Source organism: Hydractinia symbiolongicarpus, chromosome 9 (genome assembly GCF_029227915.1).
Source record: "Hydractinia symbiolongicarpus strain clone_291-10 chromosome 9, HSymV2.1, whole genome shotgun sequence".
In the NCBI taxonomy this organism is placed as follows: domain Eukaryota; kingdom Metazoa; phylum Cnidaria; class Hydrozoa; order Anthoathecata; family Hydractiniidae; genus Hydractinia; species Hydractinia symbiolongicarpus.
Genome location: NC_079883.1, coordinates 8,230,600 through 8,257,912, shown reverse-complemented (window position 1 = coordinate 8,257,912; position 27,313 = coordinate 8,230,600). Strand labels below are relative to the sequence as shown.

Below are 27,313 nucleotides of genomic sequence, written 5' to 3'. Positions count from 1 at the left end.
GGCCAGAGATACGTTTGACACCACCTCGTCGAGCAAGACGTCGAATAGCAGGTTTTGTGATTCCCTGAATGTTATCACGAAGAATTTTTCGGTGACGTTTAGCACCTCCTTTTCCCAATCCTTTACCTCCTTTTCCGCGTCCAGACATATTGATATAGTTGCGTACAGAACGAGTACAAAAACAACGTTTGAGTTAACAGAATTCAGACAGCTTTAAAAAGAGGCCATAAAATTACCTACTGCTCGTGGAAACACCCTAATTAACCAATAGAGTTGCGTCATTACAAAATGTTCCGAACATTTTGTACATTTTTTTAAGTAAAACTGTAGTTTTTTTAAAAATTCGTGGTCTTAATGTTTCAGTAAGGCAATAAATTTGGCATCGTTGGAATTCGCCAAACCTTCTGCTACTTACTAAAAAAAAAAAAAGTCAAAAGCTTTTGTGTATCAGAAGATACAGCCGTTTTCCCGTAGCCAAAAAACACAGATTTTATAAAAATGTTAAAGTAATGAGCGTAATGTCATTATGCAGCCAATCAGAAATTACTTTCTTAGCACCAATCAAATGGTTTGTTTTGAACCTTAGCTGTCAATCAATATGAGAAATAAAACTTTGGCGCGATAGTGCATTTTAGACCGTCTTGTGTATCCGTACTACATCGACTTCTTAAAATATGGCTCGTACAAAGCAAACTGCACGTAAATCTACTGGAGGAAAGGCTCCACGAAAACAACTCGCCACTAAAGCTGCGAGGAAAAGCGCACCAGCTACTGGAGGAGTGAAAAAACCACATCGTTACAGACCTGGTACAGTTGCTCTCAGAGAAATCAGAAGATACCAGAAGTCAACCGAGCTCTTGATCCGCAAGTTGCCTTTCCAGCGTCTTGTGCGAGAAATTGCTCAGGACTTCAAAACAGATCTGCGATTCCAGAGCACAGCCGTTATGGCTCTGCAAGAGGCTTCTGAAGCGTACCTTGTTGGCTTGTTCGAGGATACTAACTTGTGTGCCATTCACGCAAAACGAGTTACAATCATGCCTAAAGACATCCAGTTGGCAAGAAGAATTCGTGGGGAACGTGCCTAAGCATCTTACCAAACAAAAAACGGCTATTTTTATAGCCACACATCCATAAAAAATATTACGGCTAGCTTTTTATATCAAACTTTGTTCTGCTTTCTGTTTAAATTTTATGCTACATAAAAATTTTATGCTACATAAAGTTTGACAATGTTAAAAATATGAAGGGCAAGAAAAGTAAAAGCAAGAAAATAAGAAATTTAAAAACGAAAATACTTAAACTTAGGGAATCTAATCTTAAAATTACTCTTTTTTAACTGTTTAAGTGACTTAAACAAGTTTAACTTTGTACCAAGATAATGTTTTTTTGTAAATGTGTGGCTATAAAAATAGCCGTTTGTTAATGTAATAGCCAGATACACACAAATTATTTTTTTGCGGTCTTCTTTGCTGCCTTTTTGGGAGTCTTTTTGACCTTCTTTGCTGCAGGTTTTTTAGCAACAGGCTTCTTTGTGGGTTTCTTAGCTGCTGGTTTCTTAGCCGAGGCTTTCTTTGTGGCAGGCTTCTTTGCTGCTTTCTTTGGCGTGCTCTTCTTTGCTGGCTTCTTTTTTGGTGTACTTTTCTTTGCAGTAGGCTTCTTTGCCGTTGGATTTTTTGCTGCGGCCTTTTTCTTAGGTTTTTCTTTTTTTACCTGACCTAGCTTGAATGATCCAGAAGCACCAGTGCCTTTAGTTTGAATCAAATCGCCTGATGTTACTCCTCGTTTAAGAGCCATTTTCAGATGATGATCTGAGTTTTCAGCAACTTTGTAATTTGCATGAATATATTTTGTAATAGCTTGGCGAGATGAACCACCGCGTTCCTTTAGGGTAGCGATAGCAGCCTTGATCATGTCCACATATTTAGGGTGATCAGCTGTCTTCTTTGCAGCAGGTTTCTTCTTGGGTGCGATTTTCTTTGGAGAAGCTGCTTCACTCATTTTTAATGTTTTCTTACAACAATCCAACGATAAACGATGCTTGTTATCACAGTAGAAGTATACTAAACATTACCGTGTAAATGAGATATAATTTAAGACGGTGCGAAGTATGCGGACGTAAAAGTACCACTCCCGGGAATTGATTTGGCGCGAAAACAGAAATGTGTGTTTCTGTACATCGTATAATGTCCGTTTTGGGAGCCGCGACTATGCGAAAGCATGTTAATTTTTATTTGTAGCACGACGCAATAGTCTGAAAGAGAAGCTGCTGGAGTTTGAGGTCTTCAGCATTACATCTACTCTGTTAATTTGGGCTTCTTCCGCGCCCGTGTTAGGATTTTCATAAAGCGTTCTTTGGTTTGCGTTGCGTATGTCGGCCTACATCATCGACACGGCCTGTTTCCGGCTATTAGGAGCAATTCATATATTGGGCACTGCGTTTCGACTTTTTTATTAGACCACAGTAAAAAAATTCACTCACAGAAGTCCCTTTCTTTCATGGCTACAAACACGAAGAATTCTGTCGTAAGTAAAACGAATGCGCAAGCCAAAATAACGATGGGGCGAAGTCATAAGCATCGCCCTGTGGCCCAATGGATAAGGCATCTGACTACGAATCAGGGGATTCCAGGTTCGACTCCTGGCAGGGTCGCACTGTCGCATTTCGGCTGCATGGTCTACTGTGTAACGCGCGCGCACGTTCTGGCGTAATGCGTTGATAAACGGAATGTACGCAGTCATATTGGAAAGTAATATCACGCACTTAGTATCGTCGCCTTTGTTAGCATTCATGTAAGTTACCATCCACTCGCTACAGTCGCTCTCCATCCTACGGCTAAATCAACAGCCGTGATTTTTACTATGTCGCCGTCCATCCGTACGCGGTGACAGTTGTAAGCTTTACAGTAACGTGACATGCTCCACAAGCAGTTACGGTGTGTGGACGATGCCTATCATGGCAACGCTTGTTCTTTATCGCTTCTCGGCCTAATGGCTAAGATCAAGTGTAGTATCTGTTCTTATCAGTTTAATATCTGGTAGGCCATTCTCTGAATGGTCAGTATATTAATCTGATTTTTGGCCTTGGGTCATGGAGGTGGATTCATTCACGCCGTGACCACGGGTTGCCTTGGTGTTGCACTATTACCGATGGCGGCCCACATAAGCAATAAAAGAATAATAGCAGTCCTCTTTCCGACGGCACTCTGCATAGTCTACGGCGGGAACAAAACGCGTACACTGGGGGAGAATACAGCCTATGCCCCGCGACACGGCAGTTTATAACACACTCAAGCCACAAGCATTAACAAACTTTGAAGGGTACCCTCATGCTACGGTGCAGTTCCAACTCATACTTACCTGACGGGGAAGTAAAGACTGATCAATGAGGGTTTTCTTCCAGAGTGAGGCTCTTGCATTGCACTACGCTTGGGCTGACCTCTGCGATTACTGCAAACGTCAGTAACTCGACCGTACAATTTCTGGTAGTGGGGGCCTGCGTCCGCGCTCGCCCCCTCCTTAAGTCAAAATGAATGAGCTTAGAAAAGTTGCGCGGCCAAATGTCGGTGGTGACTTAAACGCTAAGGTAAAACCTCGCTTGGCTGTTACGAAACGTGATTGCGATATAAGTCCTCGGAAGGCGGCGGAATTTTATTTTATTTGCCATTCCGTCAGGGTTATTGGATGATCGGCAATAGATCGAGTTTGTATGCATTTGAAAGCTCTTTTTTCTCGTACTATCACCTGAAAATGTCGTAGGAAAATGTCATAGGAAACACTTTCAACAACCGCCACGTTCCTTAATTGTTATAACAAGAAATATATCACAGCACCATTGAAATGAAAAGGCAACAAATGAAAATGAAAAGCCTACGACACCGGGAGTTCCCAGGCGGTCCCCCATCCAAGTACTATCCCGGCCCGACGATGCTTAACTTCCGTGATCAGACGAGAACGGGTGTGTTCATCGTGGTATGGCCGTAGACATTAGTAGGGGCAAATACGTGCAATTTATTTTGACGTTGTGATCAAATTTTTTTATTTAATTTCTTTGAGTTACTTAGGACAAGGCGTATGCATGGATTATCTATTAGACTTTAAGGTTATAGTTTTGTGAAAAAAACAATGTTTTTTTAAAGATGTGTGGCTATAAAAATAGCCGTTGTTTTCTGAGTGTAGCGGTTTACTTCTTCTGTCCTTTGTCGTTCTTCTTTGGGAGTAAGACAGCTTGAATGTTTGGCAAAACACCACCAGCTGCAATGGTTACACCGCTCAAAAGTTTGTTTAATTCTTCATCATTACGAACAGCCAATTGTAAATGTCTTGGAATAATCCTAGCTTTTTTGTTGTCTCTTGCTGCGTTACCAGCCAACTCCAATATCTCAGCAGATAAATATTCCAAGACGGCTGCTAAGTAAACTGGTGCTCCAGATCCAATTCGGTTAGCATAGTGCCCTCTACGAAGGAATCTATGCACTCTACCGACTGGAAATTGAAGTCCAGCTCTTGAGGATCTTGTCTTGGCTTTAGCCTTAGCTTTTCCACCTTTTCCACGTCCAGACATAACTGCGATTTGATTTGTAAGTTAATACAAAAACGTACGAATATTTAACGTAAGTGTTAACGAAATAAACTTTACTCGTTTTTTCATCATAAAAATAGGATCGAAATCATGTTTTTTTAACCAATCATAATTAAGTATTAAACAAAAGATTTTTTTTTTAACCAATTAAATTGCGTATCGGCGTTTTCGGATCGAATTCGATCCGATTTTTTTACTTATAAACAAAAAGTTTTGACTTGCAGTTTAATGCTTATTTACAAGTTAAGTAGCAAAAATTTTTAACCATGTCTGACGCAGCAGCTAAAGGAGGAAAACAGGCACCTAAAGTAGCCAAGAAAGGTGAAAAAAGAGCCGGCAAAAAAGGAGGAAAGATTGGTGGAACTGGTGAAAAGAAACGCAAGAGAAAGAGAAAGGAAAGTTATGCTATTTACATCTACAATGTTTTGAAACAAGTTCACCCAGATGTCGGAGTTTCAAGCAAAGCTATGAGCATCATGAACTCATTTGTCAACGACATCTTTGAGCGCATTGCTTCCGAAGCTTCGCGTTTGGCTCTTCAAAACAAAAAGTCGACCATCTCTTCTCGTGAAATTCAAACCGCAGTACGTCTTCTCTTGCCTGGAGAACTTGCAAAACACGCAGTCAGTGAAGGAACAAAAGCCGTCACAAAATACACAAGCAGCAAGTAAACCAACGTCTACCAAACACAAACGGTCTTTTTTAAGACCACACATCTTTAAAAAAACATTTACTTGGCGTCACTACAAGTTAACCGAAGTTAATAAAACTTCTAAATAATGTGCTTAAGAACACTAGCCTACATTTAAAATACTTCCCCATGTGTGTGTGTGGATTAGCTTCACTTTTCATACGTATTATTAGCTGTACTTGCAGAAAAGACAAGTACATTGATCCATGTTATTGCTTACATTTAACTTAACCCAGCTTTTCACGGAAACACTCCCAGGCAAATTAACCCTACAAAGTATTTCTAAATTTTTTTTGTGTCATATATGACATAGTATCGTATAGCAATAAATGTAACTGTGACAAGACTTTACACATTGTGTAATTTGGAAGCGTGCACAAAGTAATGTTTTAAAAGATTTGTGGCTATAAAAATAGCCGTTTTTGTTGAGCAATGACAACGCTTAACCTCCGAATCCGTAAAGAGTTCTTCCTTGACGTTTTAAGGCATAAACAACATCCATAGCGGTAACGGTCTTGCGTTTAGCGTGCTCTGTGTAGGTTACAGCATCACGAATAACATTCTCTAAGAAAACCTTCAGTACACCTCTGGTTTCCTCATAGATAAGGCCAGAGATACGTTTGACACCACCTCGTCGAGCAAGACGTCGAATAGCAGGTTTTGTGATTCCCTGAATGTTATCACGAAGAATTTTTCGGTGACGTTTAGCACCTCCTTTTCCCAATCCTTTACCTCCTTTTCCGCGTCCAGACATATTGATATAGTTGCGTACAGAACGAGTACAAAAACAACGTTTGAGTTAACAGAATTCAGACAGCTTTAAAAAGAGGCCATAAAATTACCTACTGCTCGTGGAAACACCCTAATTAACCAATAGAGTTGCGTCATTACAAAATGTTCCGAACATTTTGTACATTTTTTTAAGTAAAACTGTAGTTTTTTTAAAAATTCGTGGTCTTAATGTTTCAGTAAGGCAATAAATTTGGCATCGTTGGAATTCGCCAAACCTTCTGCTACTTACTAAAAAAAAAAAAAGTCAAAAGCTTTTGTGTATCAGAAGATACAGCCGTTTTCCCGTAGCCAAAAAACACAGATTTTATAAAAATGTTAAAGTAATGAGCGTAATGTCATTATGCAGCCAATCAGAAATTACTTTCTTAGCACCAATCAAATGGTTTGTTTTGAACCTTAGCTGTCAATCAATATGAGAAATAAAACTTTGGCGCGATAGTGCATTTTAGACCGTCTTGTGTATCCGTACTACATCGACTTCTTAAAATATGGCTCGTACAAAGCAAACTGCACGTAAATCTACTGGAGGAAAGGCTCCACGAAAACAACTCGCCACTAAAGCTGCGAGGAAAAGCGCACCAGCTACTGGAGGAGTGAAAAAACCACATCGTTACAGACCTGGTACAGTTGCTCTCAGAGAAATCAGAAGATACCAGAAGTCAACCGAGCTCTTGATCCGCAAGTTGCCTTTCCAGCGTCTTGTGCGAGAAATTGCTCAGGACTTCAAAACAGATCTGCGATTCCAGAGCACAGCCGTTATGGCTCTGCAAGAGGCTTCTGAAGCGTACCTTGTTGGCTTGTTCGAGGATACTAACTTGTGTGCCATTCACGCAAAACGAGTTACAATCATGCCTAAAGACATCCAGTTGGCAAGAAGAATTCGTGGGGAACGTGCCTAAGCATCTTACCAAACAAAAAACGGCTATTTTTATAGCCACACATCCATAAAAAATATTACGGCTAGCTTTTTATATCAAACTTTGTTCTGCTTTCTGTTTAAATTTTATGCTACATAAAAATTTTATGCTACATAAAGTTTGACAATGTTAAAAATATGAAGGGCAAGAAAAGTAAAAGCAAGAAAATAAGAAATTTAAAAACGAAAATACTTAAACTTAGGGAATCTAATCTTAAAATTACTCTTTTTTAACTGTTTAAGTGACTTAAACAAGTTTAACTTTGTACCAAGATAATGTTTTTTTGTAAATGTGTGGCTATAAAAATAGCCGTTTGTTAATGTAATAGCCAGATACACACAAATTATTTTTTTGCGGTCTTCTTTGCTGCCTTTTTGGGAGTCTTTTTGACCTTCTTTGCTGCAGGTTTTTTAGCAACAGGCTTCTTTGTGGGTTTCTTAGCTGCTGGTTTCTTAGCCGAGGCTTTCTTTGTGGCAGGCTTCTTTGCTGCTTTCTTTGGCGTGCTCTTCTTTGCTGGCTTCTTTTTTGGTGTACTTTTCTTTGCAGTAGGCTTCTTTGCCGTTGGCTTTTTTGCTGCGGCCTTTTTCTTAGGTTTTTCTTTTTTTACCTGACCTAGCTTGAATGATCCAGAAGCACCAGTGCCTTTAGTTTGAATCAAATCGCCTGATGTTACTCCTCGTTTAAGAGCCATTTTCAGATGATGATCTGAGTTTTCAGCAACTTTGTAATTTGCATGAATATATTTTGTAATAGCTTGGCGAGATGAACCACCGCGTTCCTTTAGGGTAGCGATAGCAGCCTTGATCATGTCCACATATTTAGGGTGATCAGCTGTCTTCTTTGCAGCAGGTTTCTTCTTGGGTGCGATTTTCTTTGGAGAAGCTGCTTCACTCATTTTTAATGTTTTCTTACAACAATCCAACGATAAACGATGCTTGTTATCACAGTAGAAGTATACTAAACATTACCGTGTAAATGAGATATAATTTAAGACGGTGCGAAGTATGCGGACGTAAAAGTACCACTCCCGGGAATTGATTTGGCGCGAAAACAGAAATGTGTGTTTCTGTACATCGTATAATGTCCGTTTTGGGAGCCGCGACTATGCGAAAGCATGTTAATTTTTATTTGTAGCACGACGCAATAGTCTGAAAGAGAAGCTGCTGGAGTTTGAGGTCTTCAGCATTACATCTACTCTGTTAATTTGGGCTTCTTCCGCGCCCGTGTTAGGATTTTCATAAAGCGTTCTTTGGTTTGCGTTGCGTATGTCGGCCTACATCATCGACACGGCCTGTTTCCGGCTATTAGGAGCAATTCATATATTGGGCACTGCGTTTCGACTTTTTTATTAGACCACAGTAAAAAAATTCACTCACAGAAGTCCCTTTCTTTCATGGCTACAAACACGAAGAATTCTGTCGTAAGTAAAACGAATGCGCAAGCCAAAATAACGATGGGGCGAAGTCATAAGCATCGCCCTGTGGCCCAATGGATAAGGCATCTGACTACGAATCAGGGGATTCCAGGTTCGACTCCTGGCAGGGTCGCACTGTCGCATTTCGGCTGCATGGTCTACTGTGTAACGCGCGCGCACGTTCTGGCGTAATGCGTTGATAAACGGAATGTACGCAGTCATATTGGAAAGTAATATCACGCACTTAGTATCGTCGCCTTTGTTAGCATTCATGTAAGTTACCATCCACTCGCTACAGTCGCTCTCCATCCTACGGCTAAATCAACAGCCGTGATTTTTACTATGTCGCCGTCCATCCGTACGCGGTGACAGTTGTAAGCTTTACAGTAACGTGACATGCTCCACAAGCAGTTACGGTGTGTGGACGATGCCTATCATGGCAACGCTTGTTCTTTATCGCTTCTCGGCCTAATGGCTAAGATCAAGTGTAGTATCTGTTCTTATCAGTTTAATATCTGGTAGGCCATTCTCTGAATGGTCAGTATATTAATCTGATTTTTGGCCTTGGGTCATGGAGGTGGATTCATTCACGCCGTGACCACGGGTTGCCTTGGTGTTGCACTATTACCGATGGCGGCCCACATAAGCAATAAAAGAATAATAGCAGTCCTCTTTCCGACGGCACTCTGCATAGTCTACGGCGGGAACAAAACGCGTACACTGGGGGAGAATACAGCCTATGCCCCGCGACACGGCAGTTTATAACACACTCAAGCCACAAGCATTAACAAACTTTGAAGGGTACCCTCATGCTACGGTGCAGTTCCAACTCATACTTACCTGACGGGGAAGTAAAGACTGATCAATGAGGGTTTTCTTCCAGAGTGAGGCTCTTGCATTGCACTACGCTTGGGCTGACCTCTGCGATTACTGCAAACGTCAGTAACTCGACCGTACAATTTCTGGTAGTGGGGGCCTGCGTCCGCGCTCGCCCCCTCCTTAAGTCAAAATGAATGAGCTTAGAAAAGTTGCGCGGCCAAATGTCGGTGGTGACTTAAACGCTAAGGTAAAACCTCGCTTGGCTGTTACGAAACGTGATTGCGATATAAGTCCTCGGAAGGCGGCGGAATTTTATTTTATTTGCCATTCCGTCAGGGTTATTGGATGATCGGCAATAGATCGCGTTTGTATGCATTTGAAAGCTCTTTTTTCTCGTACTATCACCTGAAAATGTCGTAGGAAAATGTCATAGGAAACACTTTCAACAACCGCCACGTTCCTTAATTGTTATAACAAGAAATATATCACAGCACCATTGAAATGAAAAGGCAACAAATGAAAATGAAAAGCCTACGACACCGGGAGTTCCCAGGCGGTCCCCCATCCAAGTACTATCCCGGCCCGACGATGCTTAACTTCCGTGATCAGACGAGAACGGGTGTGTTCATCGTGGTATGGCCGTAGACATTAGTAGGGGCAAATACGTGCAATTTATTTTGACGTTGTGATCAAATTTTTTTATTTAATTTCTTTGAGTTACTTAGGACAAGGCGTATGCATGGATTATCTATTAGACTTTAAGGTTATAGTTTTGTGAAAAAAACAATGTTTTTTTAAAGATGTGTGGCTATAAAAATAGCCGTTGTTTTCTGAGTGTAGCGGTTTACTTCTTCTGTCCTTTGTCGTTCTTCTTTGGGAGTAAGACAGCTTGAATGTTTGGCAAAACACCACCAGCTGCAATGGTTACACCGCTCAAAAGTTTGTTTAATTCTTCATCATTACGAACAGCCAATTGTAAATGTCTTGGAATAATCCTAGCTTTTTTGTTGTCTCTTGCTGCGTTACCAGCCAACTCCAATATCTCAGCAGATAAATATTCCAAGACGGCTGCTAAGTAAACTGGTGCTCCAGATCCAATTCGGTTAGCATAGTGCCCTCTACGAAGGAATCTATGCACTCTACCGACTGGAAATTGAAGTCCAGCTCTTGAGGATCTTGTCTTGGCTTTAGCCTTAGCTTTTCCACCTTTTCCACGTCCAGACATAACTGCGATTTGATTTGTAAGTTAATACAAAAACGTACGAATATTTAACGTAAGTGTTAACGAAATAAACTTTACTCGTTTTTTCATCATAAAAATAGGATCGAAATCATGTTTTTTTAACCAATCATAATTAAGTATTAAACAAAAGATTTTTTTTTTAACCAATTAAATTGCGTATCGGCGTTTTCGGATCGAATTCGATCCGATTTTTTTACTTATAAACAAAAAGTTTTGACTTGCAGTTTAATGCTTATTTACAAGTTAAGTAGCAAAAATTTTTAACCATGTCTGACGCAGCAGCTAAAGGAGGAAAACAGGCACCTAAAGTAGCCAAGAAAGGTGAAAAAAGAGCCGGCAAAAAAGGAGGAAAGATTGGTGGAACTGGTGAAAAGAAACGCAAGAGAAAGAGAAAGGAAAGTTATGCTATTTACATCTACAATGTTTTGAAACAAGTTCACCCAGATGTCGGAGTTTCAAGCAAAGCTATGAGCATCATGAACTCATTTGTCAACGACATCTTTGAGCGCATTGCTTCCGAAGCTTCGCGTTTGGCTCTTCAAAACAAAAAGTCGACCATCTCTTCTCGTGAAATTCAAACCGCAGTACGTCTTCTCTTGCCTGGAGAACTTGCAAAACACGCAGTCAGTGAAGGAACAAAAGCCGTCACAAAATACACAAGCAGCAAGTAAACCAACGTCTACCAAACACAAACGGTCTTTTTTAAGACCACACATCTTTAAAAAAACATTTACTTGGCGTCACTACAAGTTAACCGAAGTTAATAAAACTTCTAAATAATGTGCTTAAGAACACTAGCCTACATTTAAAATACTTCCCCATGTGTGTGTGTGGATTAGCTTCACTTTTCATACGTATTATTAGCTGTACTTGCAGAAAAGACAAGTACATTGATCCATGTTATTGCTTACATTTAACTTAACCCAGCTTTTCACGGAAACACTCCCAGGCAAATTAACCCTACAAAGTATTTCTAAATTTTTTTTGTGTCATATATGACATAGTATCGTATAGCAATAAATGTAACTGTGACAAGACTTTACACATTGTGTAATTTGGAAGCGTGCACAAAGTAATGTTTTAAAAGATTTGTGGCTATAAAAATAGCCGTTTTTGTTGAGCAATGACAACGCTTAACCTCCGAATCCGTAAAGAGTTCTTCCTTGACGTTTTAAGGCATAAACAACATCCATAGCGGTAACGGTCTTGCGTTTAGCGTGCTCTGTGTAGGTTACAGCATCACGAATAACATTCTCTAAGAAAACCTTCAGTACACCTCTGGTTTCCTCATAGATAAGGCCAGAGATACGTTTGACACCACCTCGTCGAGCAAGACGTCGAATAGCAGGTTTTGTGATTCCCTGAATGTTATCACGAAGAATTTTTCGGTGACGTTTAGCACCTCCTTTTCCCAATCCTTTACCTCCTTTTCCGCGTCCAGACATATTGATATAGTTGCGTACAGAACGAGTACAAAAACAACGTTTGAGTTAACAGAATTCAGACAGCTTTAAAAAGAGGCCATAAAATTACCTACTGCTCGTGGAAACACCCTAATTAACCAATAGAGTTGCGTCATTACAAAATGTTCCGAACATTTTGTACATTTTTTTAAGTAAAACTGTAGTTTTTTTAAAAATTCGTGGTCTTAATGTTTCAGTAAGGCAATAAATTTGGCATCGTTGGAATTCGCCAAACCTTCTGCTACTTACTAAAAAAAAAAAAAGTCAAAAGCTTTTGTGTATCAGAAGATACAGCCGTTTTCCCGTAGCCAAAAAACACAGATTTTATAAAAATGTTAAAGTAATGAGCGTAATGTCATTATGCAGCCAATCAGAAATTACTTTCTTAGCACCAATCAAATGGTTTGTTTTGAACCTTAGCTGTCAATCAATATGAGAAATAAAACTTTGGCGCGATAGTGCATTTTAGACCGTCTTGTGTATCCGTACTACATCGACTTCTTAAAATATGGCTCGTACAAAGCAAACTGCACGTAAATCTACTGGAGGAAAGGCTCCACGAAAACAACTCGCCACTAAAGCTGCGAGGAAAAGCGCACCAGCTACTGGAGGAGTGAAAAAACCACATCGTTACAGACCTGGTACAGTTGCTCTCAGAGAAATCAGAAGATACCAGAAGTCAACCGAGCTCTTGATCCGCAAGTTGCCTTTCCAGCGTCTTGTGCGAGAAATTGCTCAGGACTTCAAAACAGATCTGCGATTCCAGAGCACAGCCGTTATGGCTCTGCAAGAGGCTTCTGAAGCGTACCTTGTTGGCTTGTTCGAGGATACTAACTTGTGTGCCATTCACGCAAAACGAGTTACAATCATGCCTAAAGACATCCAGTTGGCAAGAAGAATTCGTGGGGAACGTGCCTAAGCATCTTACCAAACAAAAAACGGCTATTTTTATAGCCACACATCCATAAAAAATATTACGGCTAGCTTTTTATATCAAACTTTGTTCTGCTTTCTGTTTAAATTTTATGCTACATAAAAATTTTATGCTACATAAAGTTTGACAATGTTAAAAATATGAAGGGCAAGAAAAGTAAAAGCAAGAAAATAAGAAATTTAAAAACGAAAATACTTAAACTTAGGGAATCTAATCTTAAAATTACTCTTTTTTAACTGTTTAAGTGACTTAAACAAGTTTAACTTTGTACCAAGATAATGTTTTTTTGTAAATGTGTGGCTATAAAAATAGCCGTTTGTTAATGTAATAGCCAGATACACACAAATTATTTTTTTGCGGTCTTCTTTGCTGCCTTTTTGGGAGTCTTTTTGACCTTCTTTGCTGCAGGTTTTTTAGCAACAGGCTTCTTTGTGGGTTTCTTAGCTGCTGGTTTCTTAGCCGAGGCTTTCTTTGTGGCAGGCTTCTTTGCTGCTTTCTTTGGCGTGCTCTTCTTTGCTGGCTTCTTTTTTGGTGTACTTTTCTTTGCAGTAGGCTTCTTTGCCGTTGGCTTTTTTGCTGCGGCCTTTTTCTTAGGTTTTTCTTTCTTAGGTTTTTCTTTTTTGTACCTGACCTAGCTTGAATGATCCAGAAGCACCAGTGCCTTTAGTTTGAATCAAATCGCCTGATGTTACTCCTCGTTTAAGAGCCATTTTCAGATGATGATCTGAGTTTTCAGCAACTTTGTAATTTGCATGAATATATTTTGTAATAGCTTGGCGAGATGAACCACCGCGTTCCTTTTAGGGTAGCGATAGCAGCCTTGATCATGTCCACATATTTAGGGTGATCAGCTGTCTTCTTTGCAGCAGGTTTCTTCTTGGGTGCGATTTTCTTTGGAGAAGCTGCTTCACTCATTTTTAATGTTTCTTACAACAATCCAACGATAAACGATGCTTGTTATCACAGTAGAAGTATACTAAACATTACCGTGTAAATGAGATATAATTTAAGACGGTGCGAAGTATGCGGACGTAAAAGTACACTCCCGGGAATTGATTTGGCGCGGAAAACAGAAATGTGTGTTTCTGTACATCGTATAATGTCCGTTTTGGGAGCCGCGACTATGCGAAAGCATGTTAATTTTTATTTGTAGCACGACGCAATAGTCTGAAAGAGAAGCTGCTGGAGTTTGAGGTCTTCAGCATTACATCTACTCTGTTAATTTGGGCTTCTTCCGCGCCCGTGTTAGGATTTTCATAAAGCGTTCTTTGGTTTGCGTTGCGTATGTCGGCCTACATCATCGACACGGCCTGTTTCCGGCTATTAGGAGCAATTCATATATTGGGCACTGCGTTTCGACTTTTTTATTAGACCACAGTAAAAAAATTCACTCACAGAAGTCCCTTTCTTTCATGGCTACAAACACGAAGAATTCTGTCGTAAGTAAAACGAATGCGCAAGCCAAAATAACGATGGGGCGAAGTCATAAGCATCGCCCTGTGGCCCAATGGATAAGGCATCTGACTACGAATCAGGGGATTCCAGGTTCGACTCCTGGCAGGGTCGCACTGTCGCATTTCGGCTGCATGGTCTACTGTGTAACGCGCGCGCACGTTCTGGCGTAATGCGTTGATAAACGGAATGTACGCAGTCATATTGGAAAGTAATATCACGCACTTAGTATCGTCGCCTTTGTTAGCATTCATGTAAGTTACCATCCACTCGCTACAGTCGCTCTCCATCCTACGGCTAAATCAACAGCCGTGATTTTTACTATGTCGCCGTCCATCCGTACGCGGTGACAGTTGTAAGCTTTACAGTAACGTGACATGCTCCACAAGCAGTTACGGTGTGTGGACGATGCCTATCATGGCAACGCTTGTTCTTTATCGCTTCTCGGCCTAATGGCTAAGATCAAGTGTAGTATCTGTTCTTATCAGTTTAATATCTGGTAGGCCATTCTCTGAATGGTCAGTATATTAATCTGATTTTTGGCCTTGGGTCATGGAGGTGGATTCATTCACGCCGTGACCACGGGTTGCCTTGGTGTTGCACTATTACCGATGGCGGCCCACATAAGCAATAAAAGAATAATAGCAGTCCTCTTTCCGACGGCACTCTGCATAGTCTACGGCGGGAACAAAACGCGTACACTGGGGGAGAATACAGCCTATGCCCCGCGACACGGCAGTTTATAACACACTCAAGCCACAAGCATTAACAAACTTTGAAGGGTACCCTCATGCTACGGTGCAGTTCCAACTCATACTTACCTGACGGGGAAGTAAAGACTGATCAATGAGGGTTTTCTTCCAGAGTGAGGTCTTGCATTGCACTACGCTTGGGCTGACCTCTGCGATTACTGCAAACGTCAGTAACTCGACCGTACAATTTCTGGTAGTGGGGGCCTGCGTCCGCGCTCGCCCCCTCCTTAAGTCAAAATGAATGAGCTTAGAAAAGTTGCGCGGCCAAATGTCGGTGGTGACTTAAACGCTAAGGTAAAACCTCGCTTGGCTGTTACGAAACGTGATTGCGATATAAGTCCTCGGAAGGCGGCGGAATTTTATTTTATTTGCCATTCCGTCAGGGTTATTGGATGATCGGCAATAGATCGAGTTTGTATGCATTTGAAAGCTCTTTTTTCTCGTACTATCACCTGAAAATGTCGTAGGAAAATGTCATAGGAAACACTTTCAACAACCGCCACGTTCCTTAATTGTTATAACAAGAAATATATCACAGCACCATTGAAATGAAAAGGCAACAAATGAAAATGAAAAGCCTACGACACCGGGAGTTCCCAGGCGGTCCCCCATCCAAGTACTATCCCGGCCCGACGATGCTTAACTTCCGTGATCAGACGAGAACGGGTGTGTTCATCGTGGTATGGCCGTAGACATTAGTAGGGGCAAATACGTGCAATTTATTTTGACGTTGTGATCAAATTTTTTTATTTAATTTCTTTGAGTTACTTAGGACAAGGCGTATGCATGGATTATCTATTAGACTTTAAGGTTATAGTTTTGTGAAAAAAACAATGTTTTTTTAAAGATGTGTGGCTATAAAAATAGCCGTTGTTTTCTGAGTGTAGCGGTTTACTTCTTCTGTCCTTTGTCGTTCTTCTTTGGGAGTAAGACAGCTTGAATGTTTGGCAAAACACCACCAGCTGCAATGGTTACACCGCTCAAAAGTTTGTTTAATTCTTCATCATTACGAACAGCCAATTGTAAATGTCTTGGAATAATCCTAGCTTTTTTGTTGTCTCTTGCTGCGTTACCAGCCAACTCCAATATCTCAGCAGATAAATATTCCAAGACGGCTGCTAAGTAAACTGGTGCTCCAGATCCAATTCGGTTAGCATAGTGCCCTCTACGAAGGAATCTATGCACTCTACCGACTGGAAATTGAAGTCCAGCTCTTGAGGATCTTGTCTTGGCTTTAGCCTTAGCTTTTCCACCTTTTCCACGTCCAGACATAACTGCGATTTGATTTGTAAGTTAATACAAAAACGTACGAATATTTAACGTAAGTGTTAACGAAATAAACTTTACTCGTTTTTTCATCATAAAAATAGGATCGAAATCATGTTTTTTTAACCAATCATAATTAAGTATTAAACAAAAGATTTTTTTTTTAACCAATTAAATTGCGTATCGGCGTTTTCGGATCGAATTCGATCCGATTTTTTTACTTATAAACAAAAAGTTTTGACTTGCAGTTTAATGCTTATTTACAAGTTAAGTAGCAAAAATTTTTAACCATGTCTGACGCAGCAGCTAAAGGAGGAAAACAGGCACCTAAAGTAGCCAAGAAAGGTGAAAAAAGAGCCGGCAAAAAAGGAGGAAAGATTGGTGGTAACTGGTGAAAAGAAACGCAAGAGAAAGAGAAAGGAAAGTTATGCTATTTACATCTACAATGTTTTGAAACAAGTTCACCCAGATGTCGGAGTTTCAAGCAAAGCTATGAGCATCATGAACTCATTTGTCAACGACATCTTTGAGCGCATTGCTTCCGAAGCTTCGCGTTTGGCTCTTCAAAACAAAAAGTCGACCATCTCTTCTCGTGAAATTCAAACCGCAGTACGTCTTCTCTTGCCTGGAGAACTTGCAAAACACGCAGTCAGTGAAGGAACAAAAGCCGTCACAAAATACACAAGCAGCAAGTAAACCAACGTCTACCAAACACAAACGGTCTTTTTTAAGACCACACATCTTTAAAAAAACATTTACTTGGCGTCACTACAAGTTAACCGAAGTTAATAAAACTTCTAAATAATGTGCTTAAGAACACTAGCCTACATTTAAAATACTTCCCCATGTGTGTGTGTGGATTAGCTTCACTTTTCATACGTATTATTAGCTGTACTTGCAGAAAAGACAAGTACATTGATCCATGTTATTGCTTACATTTAACTTAACCCAGCTTTTCACGGAAACACTCCCAGGCAAATTAACCCTACAAAGTATTTCTAAATTTTTTTTGTGTCATATATGACATAGTATCGTATAGCAATAAATGTAACTGTGACAAGACTTTACACATTGTGTAATTTGGAAGCGTGCACAAAGTAATGTTTTAAAAGATTTGTGGCTATAAAAATAGCCGTTTTTGTTGAGCAATGACAACGCTTAACCTCCGAATCCGTAAAGAGTTCTTCCTTGACGTTTTAAGGCATAAACAACATCCATAGCGGTAACGGTCTTGCGTTTAGCGTGCTCTGTGTAGGTTACAGCATCACGAATAACATTCTCTAAGAAAACCTTCAGTACACCTCTGGTTTCCTCATAGATAAGGCCAGAGATACGTTTGACACCACCTCGTCGAGCAAGACGTCGAATAGCAGGTTTTGTGATTCCCTGAATGTTATCACGAAGAATTTTTCGGTGACGTTTAGCACCTCCTTTTCCCAATCCTTTACCTCCTTTTCCGCGTCCAGACATATTGATATAGTTGCGTACAGAACGAGTACAAAAACAACGTTTGAGTTAACAGAATTCAGACAGCTTTAAAAAGAGGCCATAAAATTACCTACTGCTCGTGGAAACACCCTAATTAACCAATAGAGTTGCGTCATTACAAAATGTTCCGAACATTTTGTACATTTTTTTAAGTAAAACTGTAGTTTTTTTAAAAATTCGTGGTCTTAATGTTTCAGTAAGGCAATAAATTTGGCATCGTTGGAATTCGCCAAACCTTCTGCTACTTACTAAAAAAAAAAAAAGTCAAAAGCTTTTGTGTATCAGAAGATACAGCCGTTTTCCCGTAGCCAAAAAACACAGATTTTATAAAAATGTTAAAGTAATGAGCGTAATGTCATTATGCAGCCAATCAGAAATTACTTTCTTAGCACCAATCAAATGGTTTGTTTTGAACCTTAGCTGTCAATCAATATGAGAAATAAAACTTTGGCGCGATAGTGCATTTTAGACCGTCTTGTGTATCCGTACTACATCGACTTCTTAAAATATGGCTCGTACAAAGCAAACTGCACGTAAATCTACTGGAGGAAAGGCTCCACGAAAACAACTCGCCACTAAAGCTGCGAGGAAAAGCGCACCAGCTACTGGAGGAGTGAAAAAACCACATCGTTACAGACCTGGTACAGTTGCTCTCAGAGAAATCAGAAGATACCAGAAGTCAACCGAGCTCTTGATCCGCAAGTTGCCTTTCCAGCGTCTTGTGCGAGAAATTGCTCAGGACTTCAAAACAGATCTGCGATTCCAGAGCACAGCCGTTATGGCTCTGCAAGAGGCTTCTGAAGCGTACCTTGTTGGCTTGTTCGAGGATACTAACTTGTGTGCCATTCACGCAAAACGAGTTACAATCATGCCTAAAGACATCCAGTTGGCAAGAAGAATTCGTGGGGAACGTGCCTAAGCATCTTACCAAACAAAAAACGGCTATTTTTATAGCCACACATCCATAAAAAATATTACGGCTAGCTTTTTATATCAAACTTTGTTCTGCTTTCTGTTTAAATTTTATGCTACATAAAAATTTTATGCTACATAAAGTTTGACAATGTTAAAAATATGAAGGGCAAGAAAAGTAAAAGCAAGAAAATAAGAAATTTAAAAACGAAAATACTTAAACTTAGGGAATCTAATCTTAAAATTACTCTTTTTTAACTGTTTAAGTGACTTAAACAAGTTTAACTTTGTACCAAGATAATGTTTTTTTGTAAATGTGTGGCTATAAAAATAGCCGTTTGTTAATGTAATAGCCAGATACACACAAATTATTTTTTTGCGGTCTTCTTTGCTGCCTTTTTGGGAGTCTTTTTGACCTTCTTTGCTGCAGGTTTTTTAGCAACAGGCTTCTTTGTGGGTTTCTTAGCTGCTGGTTTCTTAGCCGAGGCTTTCTTTGTGGCAGGCTTCTTTGCTGCTTTCTTTGGCGTGCTCTTCTTTGCTGGCTTCTTTTTTGGTGTACTTTTCTTTGCAGTAGGCTTCTTTGCCGTTGGCTTTTTTGCTGCGGCCTTTTTCTTAGGTTTTTCTTTTTTTACCTGACCTAGCTTGAATGATCCAGAAGCACCAGTGCCTTTAGTTTGAATCAAATCGCCTGATGTTACTCCTCGTTTAAGAGCCATTTTCAGATGATGATCTGAGTTTTCAGCAACTTTGTAATTTGCATGAATATATTTTGTAATAGCTTGGCGAGATGAACCACCGCGTTCCTTTAGGGTAGCGATAGCAGCCTTGATCATGTCCACATATTTAGGGTGATCAGCTGTCTTCTTTGCAGCAGGTTTCTTCTTGGGTGCGATTTTCTTTGGAGAAGCTGCTTCACTCATTTTTAATGTTTTCTTACAACAATCCAACGATAAACGATGCTTGTTATCACAGTAGAAGTATACTAAACATTACCGTGTAAATGAGATATAATTTAAGACGGTGCGAAGTATGCGGACGTAAAAGTACCACTCCCGGGAATTGATTTGGCGCGAAAACAGAAATGTGTGTTTCTGTACATCGTATAATGTCCGTTTTGGGTGCCGCGACTATGCGAAAGCATGTTAATTTTTATTTGTAGCACGACGCAATAGTCTGAAAGAGAAGCTGCTGGAGTTTGAGGTCTTCAGCATTACATCTACTCTGTTAATTTGGGCTTCTTCCGCGCCCGTGTTAGGATTTTCATAAAGCGTTCTTTGGTTTGCGTTGCGTATGTCGGCCTACATCATCGACACGGCCTGTTTCCGGCTATTAGGAGCAATTCATATATTGGGCACTGCGTTTCGACTTTTTTATTAGACCACAGTAAAAAAATTCACTCACAGAAGTCCCTTTCTTTCATGGCTACAAACACGAAGAATTCTGTCGTAAGTAAAACGAATGCGCAAGCCAAAATAACGATGGGGCGAAGTCATAAGCATGGCCCTGTGGCCCAATGGATAAGGCATCTGACTACGAATCAGGGGATTCCAGGTTCGACTCCTGGCAGGGTCGCACTGTCGCATTTCGGCTGCATGGTCTACTGTGTAACGCGCGCGCACGTTCTGGCGTAATGCGTTGATAAACGGAATGTACGCAGTCATATTGGAAAGTAATATCACGCACTTAGTATCGTCGCCTTTGTTAGCATTCATGTAAGTTACCATCCACTCGCTACAGTCGCTCTCCATCCTACGGCTAAATCAACAGCCGTGATTTTTACTATGTCGCCGTCCATCCGTACGCGGTGACAGTTGTAAGCTTTACAGTAACGTGACATGCTCCACAAGCAGTTACGGTGTGTGGACGATGCCTATCATGGCAACGCTTGTTCTTTATCGCTTCTCGGCCTAATGGCTAAGATCAAGTGTAGTATCTGTTCTTATCAGTTTAATATCTGGTAGGCCATTCTCTGAATGGTCAGTATATTAATCTGATTTTTGGCCTTGGGTCATGGAGGTGGATTCATTCACGCCGTGACCACGGGTTGCCTTGGTGTTGCACTATTACCGATGGCGGCCCACATAAGCAATAAAAGAATAATAGCAGTCCTCTTTCCGACGGCACTCTGCATAGTCTACGGCGGGAACAAAACGCGTACACTGGGGGAGAATACAGCCTATGCCCCGCGACACGGCAGTTTATAACACACTCAAGCCACAAGCATTAACAAACTTTGAAGGGTACCCTCATGCTACGGTGCAGTTCCAACTCATACTTACCTGACGGGGAAGTAAAGACTGATCAATGAGGGTTTTCTTCCAGAGTGAGGCTCTTGCATTGCACTACGCTTGGGCTGACCTCTGCGATTACTGCAAACGTCAGTAACTCGACCGTACAATTTCTGGTAGTGGGGGCCTGCGTCCGCGCTCGCCCCCTCCTTAAGTCAAAATGAATGAGCTTAGAAAAGTTGCGCGGCCAAATGTCGGTGGTGACTTAAACGCTAAGGTAAAACCTCGCTTGGCTGTTACGAAACGTGATTGCGATATAAGTCCTCGGAAGGCGGCGGAATTTTATTTTATTTGCCATTCCGTCAGGGTTATTGGATGATCGGCAATAGATCGAGTTTGTATGCATTTGAAAGCTCTTTTTTCTCGTACTATCACCTGAAAATGTCGTAGGAAAATGTCATAGGAAACACTTTCAACAACCGCCACGTTCCTTAATTGTTATAACAAGAAATATATCACAGCACCATTGAAATGAAAAGGCAACAAATGAAAATGAAAAGCCTACGACACCGGGAGTTCCCAGGCGGTCCCCCATCCAAGTACTATCCCGGCCCGACGATGCTTAACTTCCGTGATCAGACGAGAACGGGTGTGTTCATCGTGGTATGGCCGTAGACATTAGTAGGGGCAAATACGTGCAATTTATTTTGACGTTGTGATCAAATTTTTTTATTTAATTTCTTTGAGTTACTTAGGACAAGGCGTATGCATGGATTATCTATTAGACTTTAAGGTTATAGTTTTGTGAAAAAAACAATGTTTTTTTAAAGATGTGTGGCTATAAAAATAGCCGTTGTTTTCTGAGTGTAGCGGTTTACTTCTTCTGTCCTTTGTCGTTCTTCTTTGGGAGTAAGACAGCTTGAATGTTTGGCAAAACACCACCAGCTGCAATGGTTACACCGCTCAAAAGTTTGTTTAATTCTTCATCATTACGAACAGCCAATTGTAAATGTCTTGGAATAATCCTAGCTTTTTTGTTGTCTCTTGCTGCGTTACCAGCCAACTCCAATATCTCAGCAGATAAATATTCCAAGACGGCTGCTAAGTAAACTGGTGCTCCAGATCCAATTCGGTTAGCATAGTGCCCTCTACGAAGGAATCTATGCACTCTACCGACTGGAAATTGAAGTCCAGCTCTTGAGGATCTTGTCTTGGCTTTAGCCTTAGCTTTTCCACCTTTTCCACGTCCAGACATAACTGCGATTTGATTTGTAAGTTAATACAAAAACGTACGAATATTTAACGTAAGTGTTAACGAAATAAACTTTACTCGTTTTTTCATCATAAAAATAGGATCGAAATCATGTTTTTTTAACCAATCATAATTAAGTATTAAACAAAAGATTTTTTTTTTAACCAATTAAATTGCGTATCGGCGTTTTCGGATCGAATTCGATCCGATTTTTTTACTTATAAACAAAAAGTTTTGACTTGCAGTTTAATGCTTATTTACAAGTTAAGTAGCAAAAATTTTTAACCATGTCTGACGCAGCAGCTAAAGGAGGAAAACAGGCACCTAAAGTAGCCAAGAAAGGTGAAAAAAGAGCCGGCAAAAAAGGAGGAAAGATTGGTGGAACTGGTGAAAAGAAACGCAAGAGAAAGAGAAAGGAAAGTTATGCTATTTACATCTACAATGTTTTGAAACAAGTTCACCCAGATGTCGGAGTTTCAAGCAAAGCTATGAGCATCATGAACTCATTTGTCAACGACATCTTTGAGCGCATTGCTTCCGAAGCTTCGCGTTTGGCTCTTCAAAACAAAAAGTCGACCATCTCTTCTCGTGAAATTCAAACCGCAGTACGTCTTCTCTTGCCTGGAGAACTTGCAAAACACGCAGTCAGTGAAGGAACAAAAGCCGTCACAAAATACACAAGCAGCAAGTAAACCAACGTCTACCAAACACAAACGGTCTTTTTTAAGACCACACATCTTTAAAAAAACATTTACTTGGCGTCACTACAAGTTAACCGAAGTTAATAAAACTTCTAAATAATGTGCTTAAGAACACTAGCCTACATTTAAAATACTTCCCCATGTGTGTGTGTGGATTAGCTTCACTTTTCATACGTATTATTAGCTGTACTTGCAGAAAAGACAAGTACATTGATCCATGTTATTGCTTACATTTAACTTAACCCAGCTTTTCACGGAAACACTCCCAGGCAAATTAACCCTACAAAGTATTTCTAAATTTTTTTTGTGTCATATATGACATAGTATCGTATAGCAATAAATGTAACTGTGACAAGACTTTACACATTGTGTAATTTGGAAGCGTGCACAAAGTAATGTTTTAAAAGATTTGTGGCTATAAAAATAGCCGTTTTTGTTGAGCAATGACAACGCTTAACCTCCGAATCCGTAAAGAGTTCTTCCTTGACGTTTTAAGGCATAAACAACATCCATAGCGGTAACGGTCTTGCGTTTAGCGTGCTCTGTGTAGGTTACAGCATCACGAATAACATTCTCTAAGAAAACCTTCAGTACACCTCTGGTTTCCTCATAGATAAGGCCAGAGATACGTTTGACACCACCTCGTCGAGCAAGACGTCGAATAGCAGGTTTTGTGATTCCCTGAATGTTATCACGAAGAATTTTTCGGTGACGTTTAGCACCTCCTTTTCCCAATCCTTTACCTCCTTTTCCGCGTCCAGACATATTGATATAGTTGCGTACAGAACGAGTACAAAAACAACGTTTGAGTTAACAGAATTCAGACAGCTTTAAAAAGAGGCCATAAAATTACCTACTGCTCGTGGAAACACCCTAATTAACCAATAGAGTTGCGTCATTACAAAATGTTCCGAACATTTTGTACATTTTTTTAAGTAAAACTGTAGTTTTTTTAAAAATTCGTGGTCTTAATGTTTCAGTAAGGCAATAAATTTGGCATCGTTGGAATTCGCCAAACCTTCTGCTACTTACTAAAAAAAAAAAAAGTCAAAAGCTTTTGTGTATCAGAAGATACAGCCGTTTTCCCGTAGCCAAAAAACACAGATTTTATAAAAATGTTAAAGTAATGAGCGTAATGTCATTATGCAGCCAATCAGAAATTACTTTCTTAGCACCAATCAAATGGTTTGTTTTGAACCTTAGCTGTCAATCAATATGAGAAATAAAACTTTGGCGCGATAGTGCATTTTAGACCGTCTTGTGTATCCGTACTACATCGACTTCTTAAAATATGGCTCGTACAAAGCAAACTGCACGTAAATCTACTGGAGGAAAGGCTCCACGAAAACAACTCGCCACTAAAGCTGCGAGGAAAAGCGCACCAGCTACTGGAGGAGTGAAAAAACCACATCGTTACAGACCTGGTACAGTTGCTCTCAGAGAAATCAGAAGATACCAGAAGTCAACCGAGCTCTTGATCCGCAAGTTGCCTTTCCAGCGTCTTGTGCGAGAAATTGCTCAGGACTTCAAAACAGATCTGCGATTCCAGAGCACAGCCGTTATGGCTCTGCAAGAGGCTTCTGAAGCGTACCTTGTTGGCTTGTTCGAGGATACTAACTTGTGTGCCATTCACGCAAAACGAGTTACAATCATGCCTAAAGACATCCAGTTGGCAAGAAGAATTCGTGGGGAACGTGCCTAAGCATCTTACCAAACAAAAAACGGCTATTTTTATAGCCACACATCCATAAAAAATATTACGGCTAGCTTTTTATATCAAACTTTGTTCTGCTTTCTGTTTAAATTTTATGCTACATAAAAATTTTATGCTACATAAAGTTTGACAATGTTAAAAATATGAAGGGCAAGAAAAGTAAAAGCAAGAAAATAAGAAATTTAAAAACGAAAATACTTAAACTTAGGGAATCTAATCTTAAAATTACTCTTTTTTAACTGTTTAAGTGACTTAAACAAGTTTAACTTTGTACCAAGATAATGTTTTTTTGTAAATGTGTGGCTATAAAAATAGCCGTTTGTTAATGTAATAGCCAGATACACACAAATTATTTTTTTGCGGTCTTCTTTGCTGCCTTTTTGGGAGTCTTTTTGACCTTCTTTGCTGCAGGTTTTTTAGCAACAGGCTTCTTTGTGGGTTTCTTAGCTGCTGGTTTCTTAGCCGAGGCTTTCTTTGTGGCAGGCTTCTTTGCTGCTTTCTTTGGCGTGCTCTTCTTTGCTGGCTTCTTTTTTGGTGTACTTTTCTTTGCAGTAGGCTTCTTTGCCGTTGGCTTTTTTGCTGCGGCCTTTTTCTTAGGTTTTTCTTTTTTTACCTGACCTAGCTTGAATGATCCAGAAGCACCAGTGCCTTTAGTTTGAATCAAATCGCCTGATGTTACTCCTCGTTTAAGAGCCATTTTCAGATGATGATCTGAGTTTTCAGCAACTTTGTAATTTGCATGAATATATTTTGTAATAGCTTGGCGAGATGAACCACCGCGTTCCTTTAGGGTAGCGATAGCAGCCTTGATCATGTCCACATATTTAGGGTGATCAGCTGTCTTCTTTGCAGCAGGTTTCTTCTTGGGTGCGATTTTCTTTGGAGAAGCTGCTTCACTCATTTTTAATGTTTTCTTACAACAATCCAACGATAAACGATGCTTGTTATCACAGTAGAAGTATACTAAACATTACCGTGTAAATGAGATATAATTTAAGACGGTGCGAAGTATGCGGACGTAAAAGTACCACTCCCGGGAATTGATTTGGCGCGAAAACAGAAATGTGTGTTTCTGTACATCGTATAATGTCCGTTTTGGGTGCCGCGACTATGCGAAAGCATGTTAATTTTTATTTGTAGCACGACGCAATAGTCTGAAAGAGAAGCTGCTGGAGTTTGAGGTCTTCAGCATTACATCTACTCTGTTAATTTGGGCTTCTTCCGCGCCCGTGTTAGGATTTTCATAAAGCGTTCTTTGGTTTGCGTTGCGTATGTCGGCCTACATCATCGACACGGCCTGTTTCCGGCTATTAGGAGCAATTCATATATTGGGCACTGCGTTTCGACTTTTTTATTAGACCACAGTAAAAAAATTCACTCACAGAAGTCCCTTTCTTTCATGGCTACAAACACGAAGAATTCTGTCGTAAGTAAAACGAATGCGCAAGCCAAAATAACGATGGGGCGAAGTCATAAGCATGGCCCTGTGGCCCAATGGATAAGGCATCTGACTACGAATCAGGGGATTCCAGGTTCGACTCCTGGCAGGGTCGCACTGTCGCATTTCGGCTGCATGGTCTACTGTGTAACGCGCGCGCACGTTCTGGCGTAATGCGTTGATAAACGGAATGTACGCAGTCATATTGGAAAGTAATATCACGCACTTAGTATCGTCGCCTTTGTTAGCATTCATGTAAGTTACCATCCACTCGCTACAGTCGCTCTCCATCCTACGGCTAAATCAACAGCCGTGATTTTTACTATGTCGCCGTCCATCCGTACGCGGTGACAGTTGTAAGCTTTACAGTAACGTGACATGCTCCACAAGCAGTTACGGTGTGTGGACGATGCCTATCATGGCAACGCTTGTTCTTTATCGCTTCTCGGCCTAATGGCTAAGATCAAGTGTAGTATCTGTTCTTATCAGTTTAATATCTGGTAGGCCATTCTCTGAATGGTCAGTATATTAATCTGATTTTTGGCCTTGGGTCATGGAGGTGGATTCATTCACGCCGTGACCACGGGTTGCCTTGGTGTTGCACTATTACCGATGGCGGCCCACATAAGCAATAAAAGAATAATAGCAGTCCTCTTTCCGACGGCACTCTGCATAGTCTACGGCGGGAACAAAACGCGTACACTGGGGGAGAATACAGCCTATGCCCCGCGACACGGCAGTTTATAACACACTCAAGCCACAAGCATTAACAAACTTTGAAGGGTACCCTCATGCTACGGTGCAGTTCCAACTCATACTTACCTGACGGGGAAGTAAAGACTGATCAATGAGGGTTTTCTTCCAGAGTGAGGCTCTTGCATTGCACTACGCTTGGGCTGACCTCTGCGATTACTGCAAACGTCAGTAACTCGACCGTACAATTTCTGGTAGTGGGGGCCTGCGTCCGCGCTCGCCCCCTCCTTAAGTCAAAATGAATGAGCTTAGAAAAGTTGCGCGGCCAAATGTCGGTGGTGACTTAAACGCTAAGGTAAAACCTCGCTTGGCTGTTACGAAACGTGATTGCGATATAAGTCCTCGGAAGGCGGCGGAATTTTATTTTATTTGCCATTCCGTCAGGGTTATTGGATGATCGGCAATAGATCGAGTTTGTATGCATTTGAAAGCTCTTTTTTCTCGTACTATCACCTGAAAATGTCGTAGGAAAATGTCATAGGAAACACTTTCAACAACCGCCACG

At 40.6% G+C, this 27,313-nt stretch overlaps 1 protein-coding gene and 16 non-coding genes across 17 annotated transcripts; 12 read left to right on the top strand and 5 right to left on the bottom strand.

The window, feature by feature from the left end:
* Window positions 1–1,293: 1,293 nt before the first annotated feature.
* On the bottom strand, window positions 1,294–3,357 carry LOC130656888 (histone H1-delta-like). Its single transcript, XM_057459830.1, has one exon. It carries the CDS (start codon window positions 1,996–1,998, stop codon window positions 1,447–1,449), a length of 552 nt encoding a protein of 183 aa, XP_057315813.1. The 5' UTR covers window positions 1,999–3,357; the 3' UTR covers window positions 1,294–1,446.
* Window positions 2,973–3,164, top strand: LOC130660724 (U2 spliceosomal RNA). The gene has a single exon (XR_008987922.1). It is a non-coding gene; the product is annotated as a U2 spliceosomal RNA (small nuclear RNA).
* Window positions 3,350–3,514, top strand: LOC130659666 (U1 spliceosomal RNA). Its single transcript, XR_008986871.1, has one exon. It is a non-coding gene; the product is annotated as a U1 spliceosomal RNA (small nuclear RNA).
* A 350-nt stretch (window positions 3,515–3,864) lies between these two features.
* On the bottom strand, window positions 3,865–3,983 carry LOC130660151 (5S ribosomal RNA). Its single transcript, XR_008987352.1, has one exon. It is a non-coding gene; the product is annotated as a 5S ribosomal RNA (ribosomal RNA).
* Window positions 3,984–8,848: 4,865 nt separating this feature from the next.
* On the top strand, window positions 8,849–9,040 carry LOC130660723 (U2 spliceosomal RNA). The gene has a single exon (XR_008987920.1). It is a non-coding gene; the product is annotated as a U2 spliceosomal RNA (small nuclear RNA).
* Window positions 9,041–9,225: 185 nt separating this feature from the next.
* LOC130659665 (U1 spliceosomal RNA) lies at window positions 9,226–9,390 on the top strand. Its single transcript, XR_008986870.1, has one exon. It is a non-coding gene; the product is annotated as a U1 spliceosomal RNA (small nuclear RNA).
* A 350-nt stretch (window positions 9,391–9,740) lies between these two features.
* Window positions 9,741–9,859, bottom strand: LOC130660139 (5S ribosomal RNA). The gene has a single exon (XR_008987340.1). It is a non-coding gene; the product is annotated as a 5S ribosomal RNA (ribosomal RNA).
* A 4,881-nt stretch (window positions 9,860–14,740) lies between these two features.
* Window positions 14,741–14,932, top strand: LOC130660722 (U2 spliceosomal RNA). The gene has a single exon (XR_008987919.1). It is a non-coding gene; the product is annotated as a U2 spliceosomal RNA (small nuclear RNA).
* Window positions 14,933–15,117: 185 nt separating this feature from the next.
* On the top strand, window positions 15,118–15,281 carry LOC130660468 (U1 spliceosomal RNA). The gene has a single exon (XR_008987666.1). It is a non-coding gene; the product is annotated as a U1 spliceosomal RNA (small nuclear RNA).
* A 350-nt stretch (window positions 15,282–15,631) lies between these two features.
* Window positions 15,632–15,750, bottom strand: LOC130660126 (5S ribosomal RNA). Its single transcript, XR_008987328.1, has one exon. It is a non-coding gene; the product is annotated as a 5S ribosomal RNA (ribosomal RNA).
* Window positions 15,751–20,221: 4,471 nt separating this feature from the next.
* Trnar-acg (transfer RNA arginine (anticodon ACG)) lies at window positions 20,222–20,294 on the top strand. Its single transcript has one exon. It is a non-coding gene; the product is annotated as a tRNA-Arg (tRNA).
* A 322-nt stretch (window positions 20,295–20,616) lies between these two features.
* Window positions 20,617–20,808, top strand: LOC130660721 (U2 spliceosomal RNA). Its single transcript, XR_008987918.1, has one exon. It is a non-coding gene; the product is annotated as a U2 spliceosomal RNA (small nuclear RNA).
* Window positions 20,809–20,993: 185 nt separating this feature from the next.
* Window positions 20,994–21,158, top strand: LOC130659664 (U1 spliceosomal RNA). Its single transcript, XR_008986869.1, has one exon. It is a non-coding gene; the product is annotated as a U1 spliceosomal RNA (small nuclear RNA).
* A 350-nt stretch (window positions 21,159–21,508) lies between these two features.
* LOC130660114 (5S ribosomal RNA) lies at window positions 21,509–21,627 on the bottom strand. Its single transcript, XR_008987315.1, has one exon. It is a non-coding gene; the product is annotated as a 5S ribosomal RNA (ribosomal RNA).
* Window positions 21,628–26,097: 4,470 nt separating this feature from the next.
* Trnar-acg (transfer RNA arginine (anticodon ACG)) lies at window positions 26,098–26,170 on the top strand. Its single transcript has one exon. It is a non-coding gene; the product is annotated as a tRNA-Arg (tRNA).
* Window positions 26,171–26,492: 322 nt separating this feature from the next.
* On the top strand, window positions 26,493–26,684 carry LOC130660720 (U2 spliceosomal RNA). Its single transcript, XR_008987917.1, has one exon. It is a non-coding gene; the product is annotated as a U2 spliceosomal RNA (small nuclear RNA).
* Window positions 26,685–26,869: 185 nt separating this feature from the next.
* LOC130659663 (U1 spliceosomal RNA) lies at window positions 26,870–27,034 on the top strand. Its single transcript, XR_008986868.1, has one exon. It is a non-coding gene; the product is annotated as a U1 spliceosomal RNA (small nuclear RNA).
* The last annotated feature ends 279 nt before the right edge of the window (window positions 27,035–27,313 follow it).

Coding starts and splice junctions, on each gene's coding strand:
- LOC130656888 (XM_057459830.1), bottom strand. CDS start 1,998: ATGAGTGAAGCAGCTTCTCCAAAGAAAATCGCACCCAAGAAGAAACCT.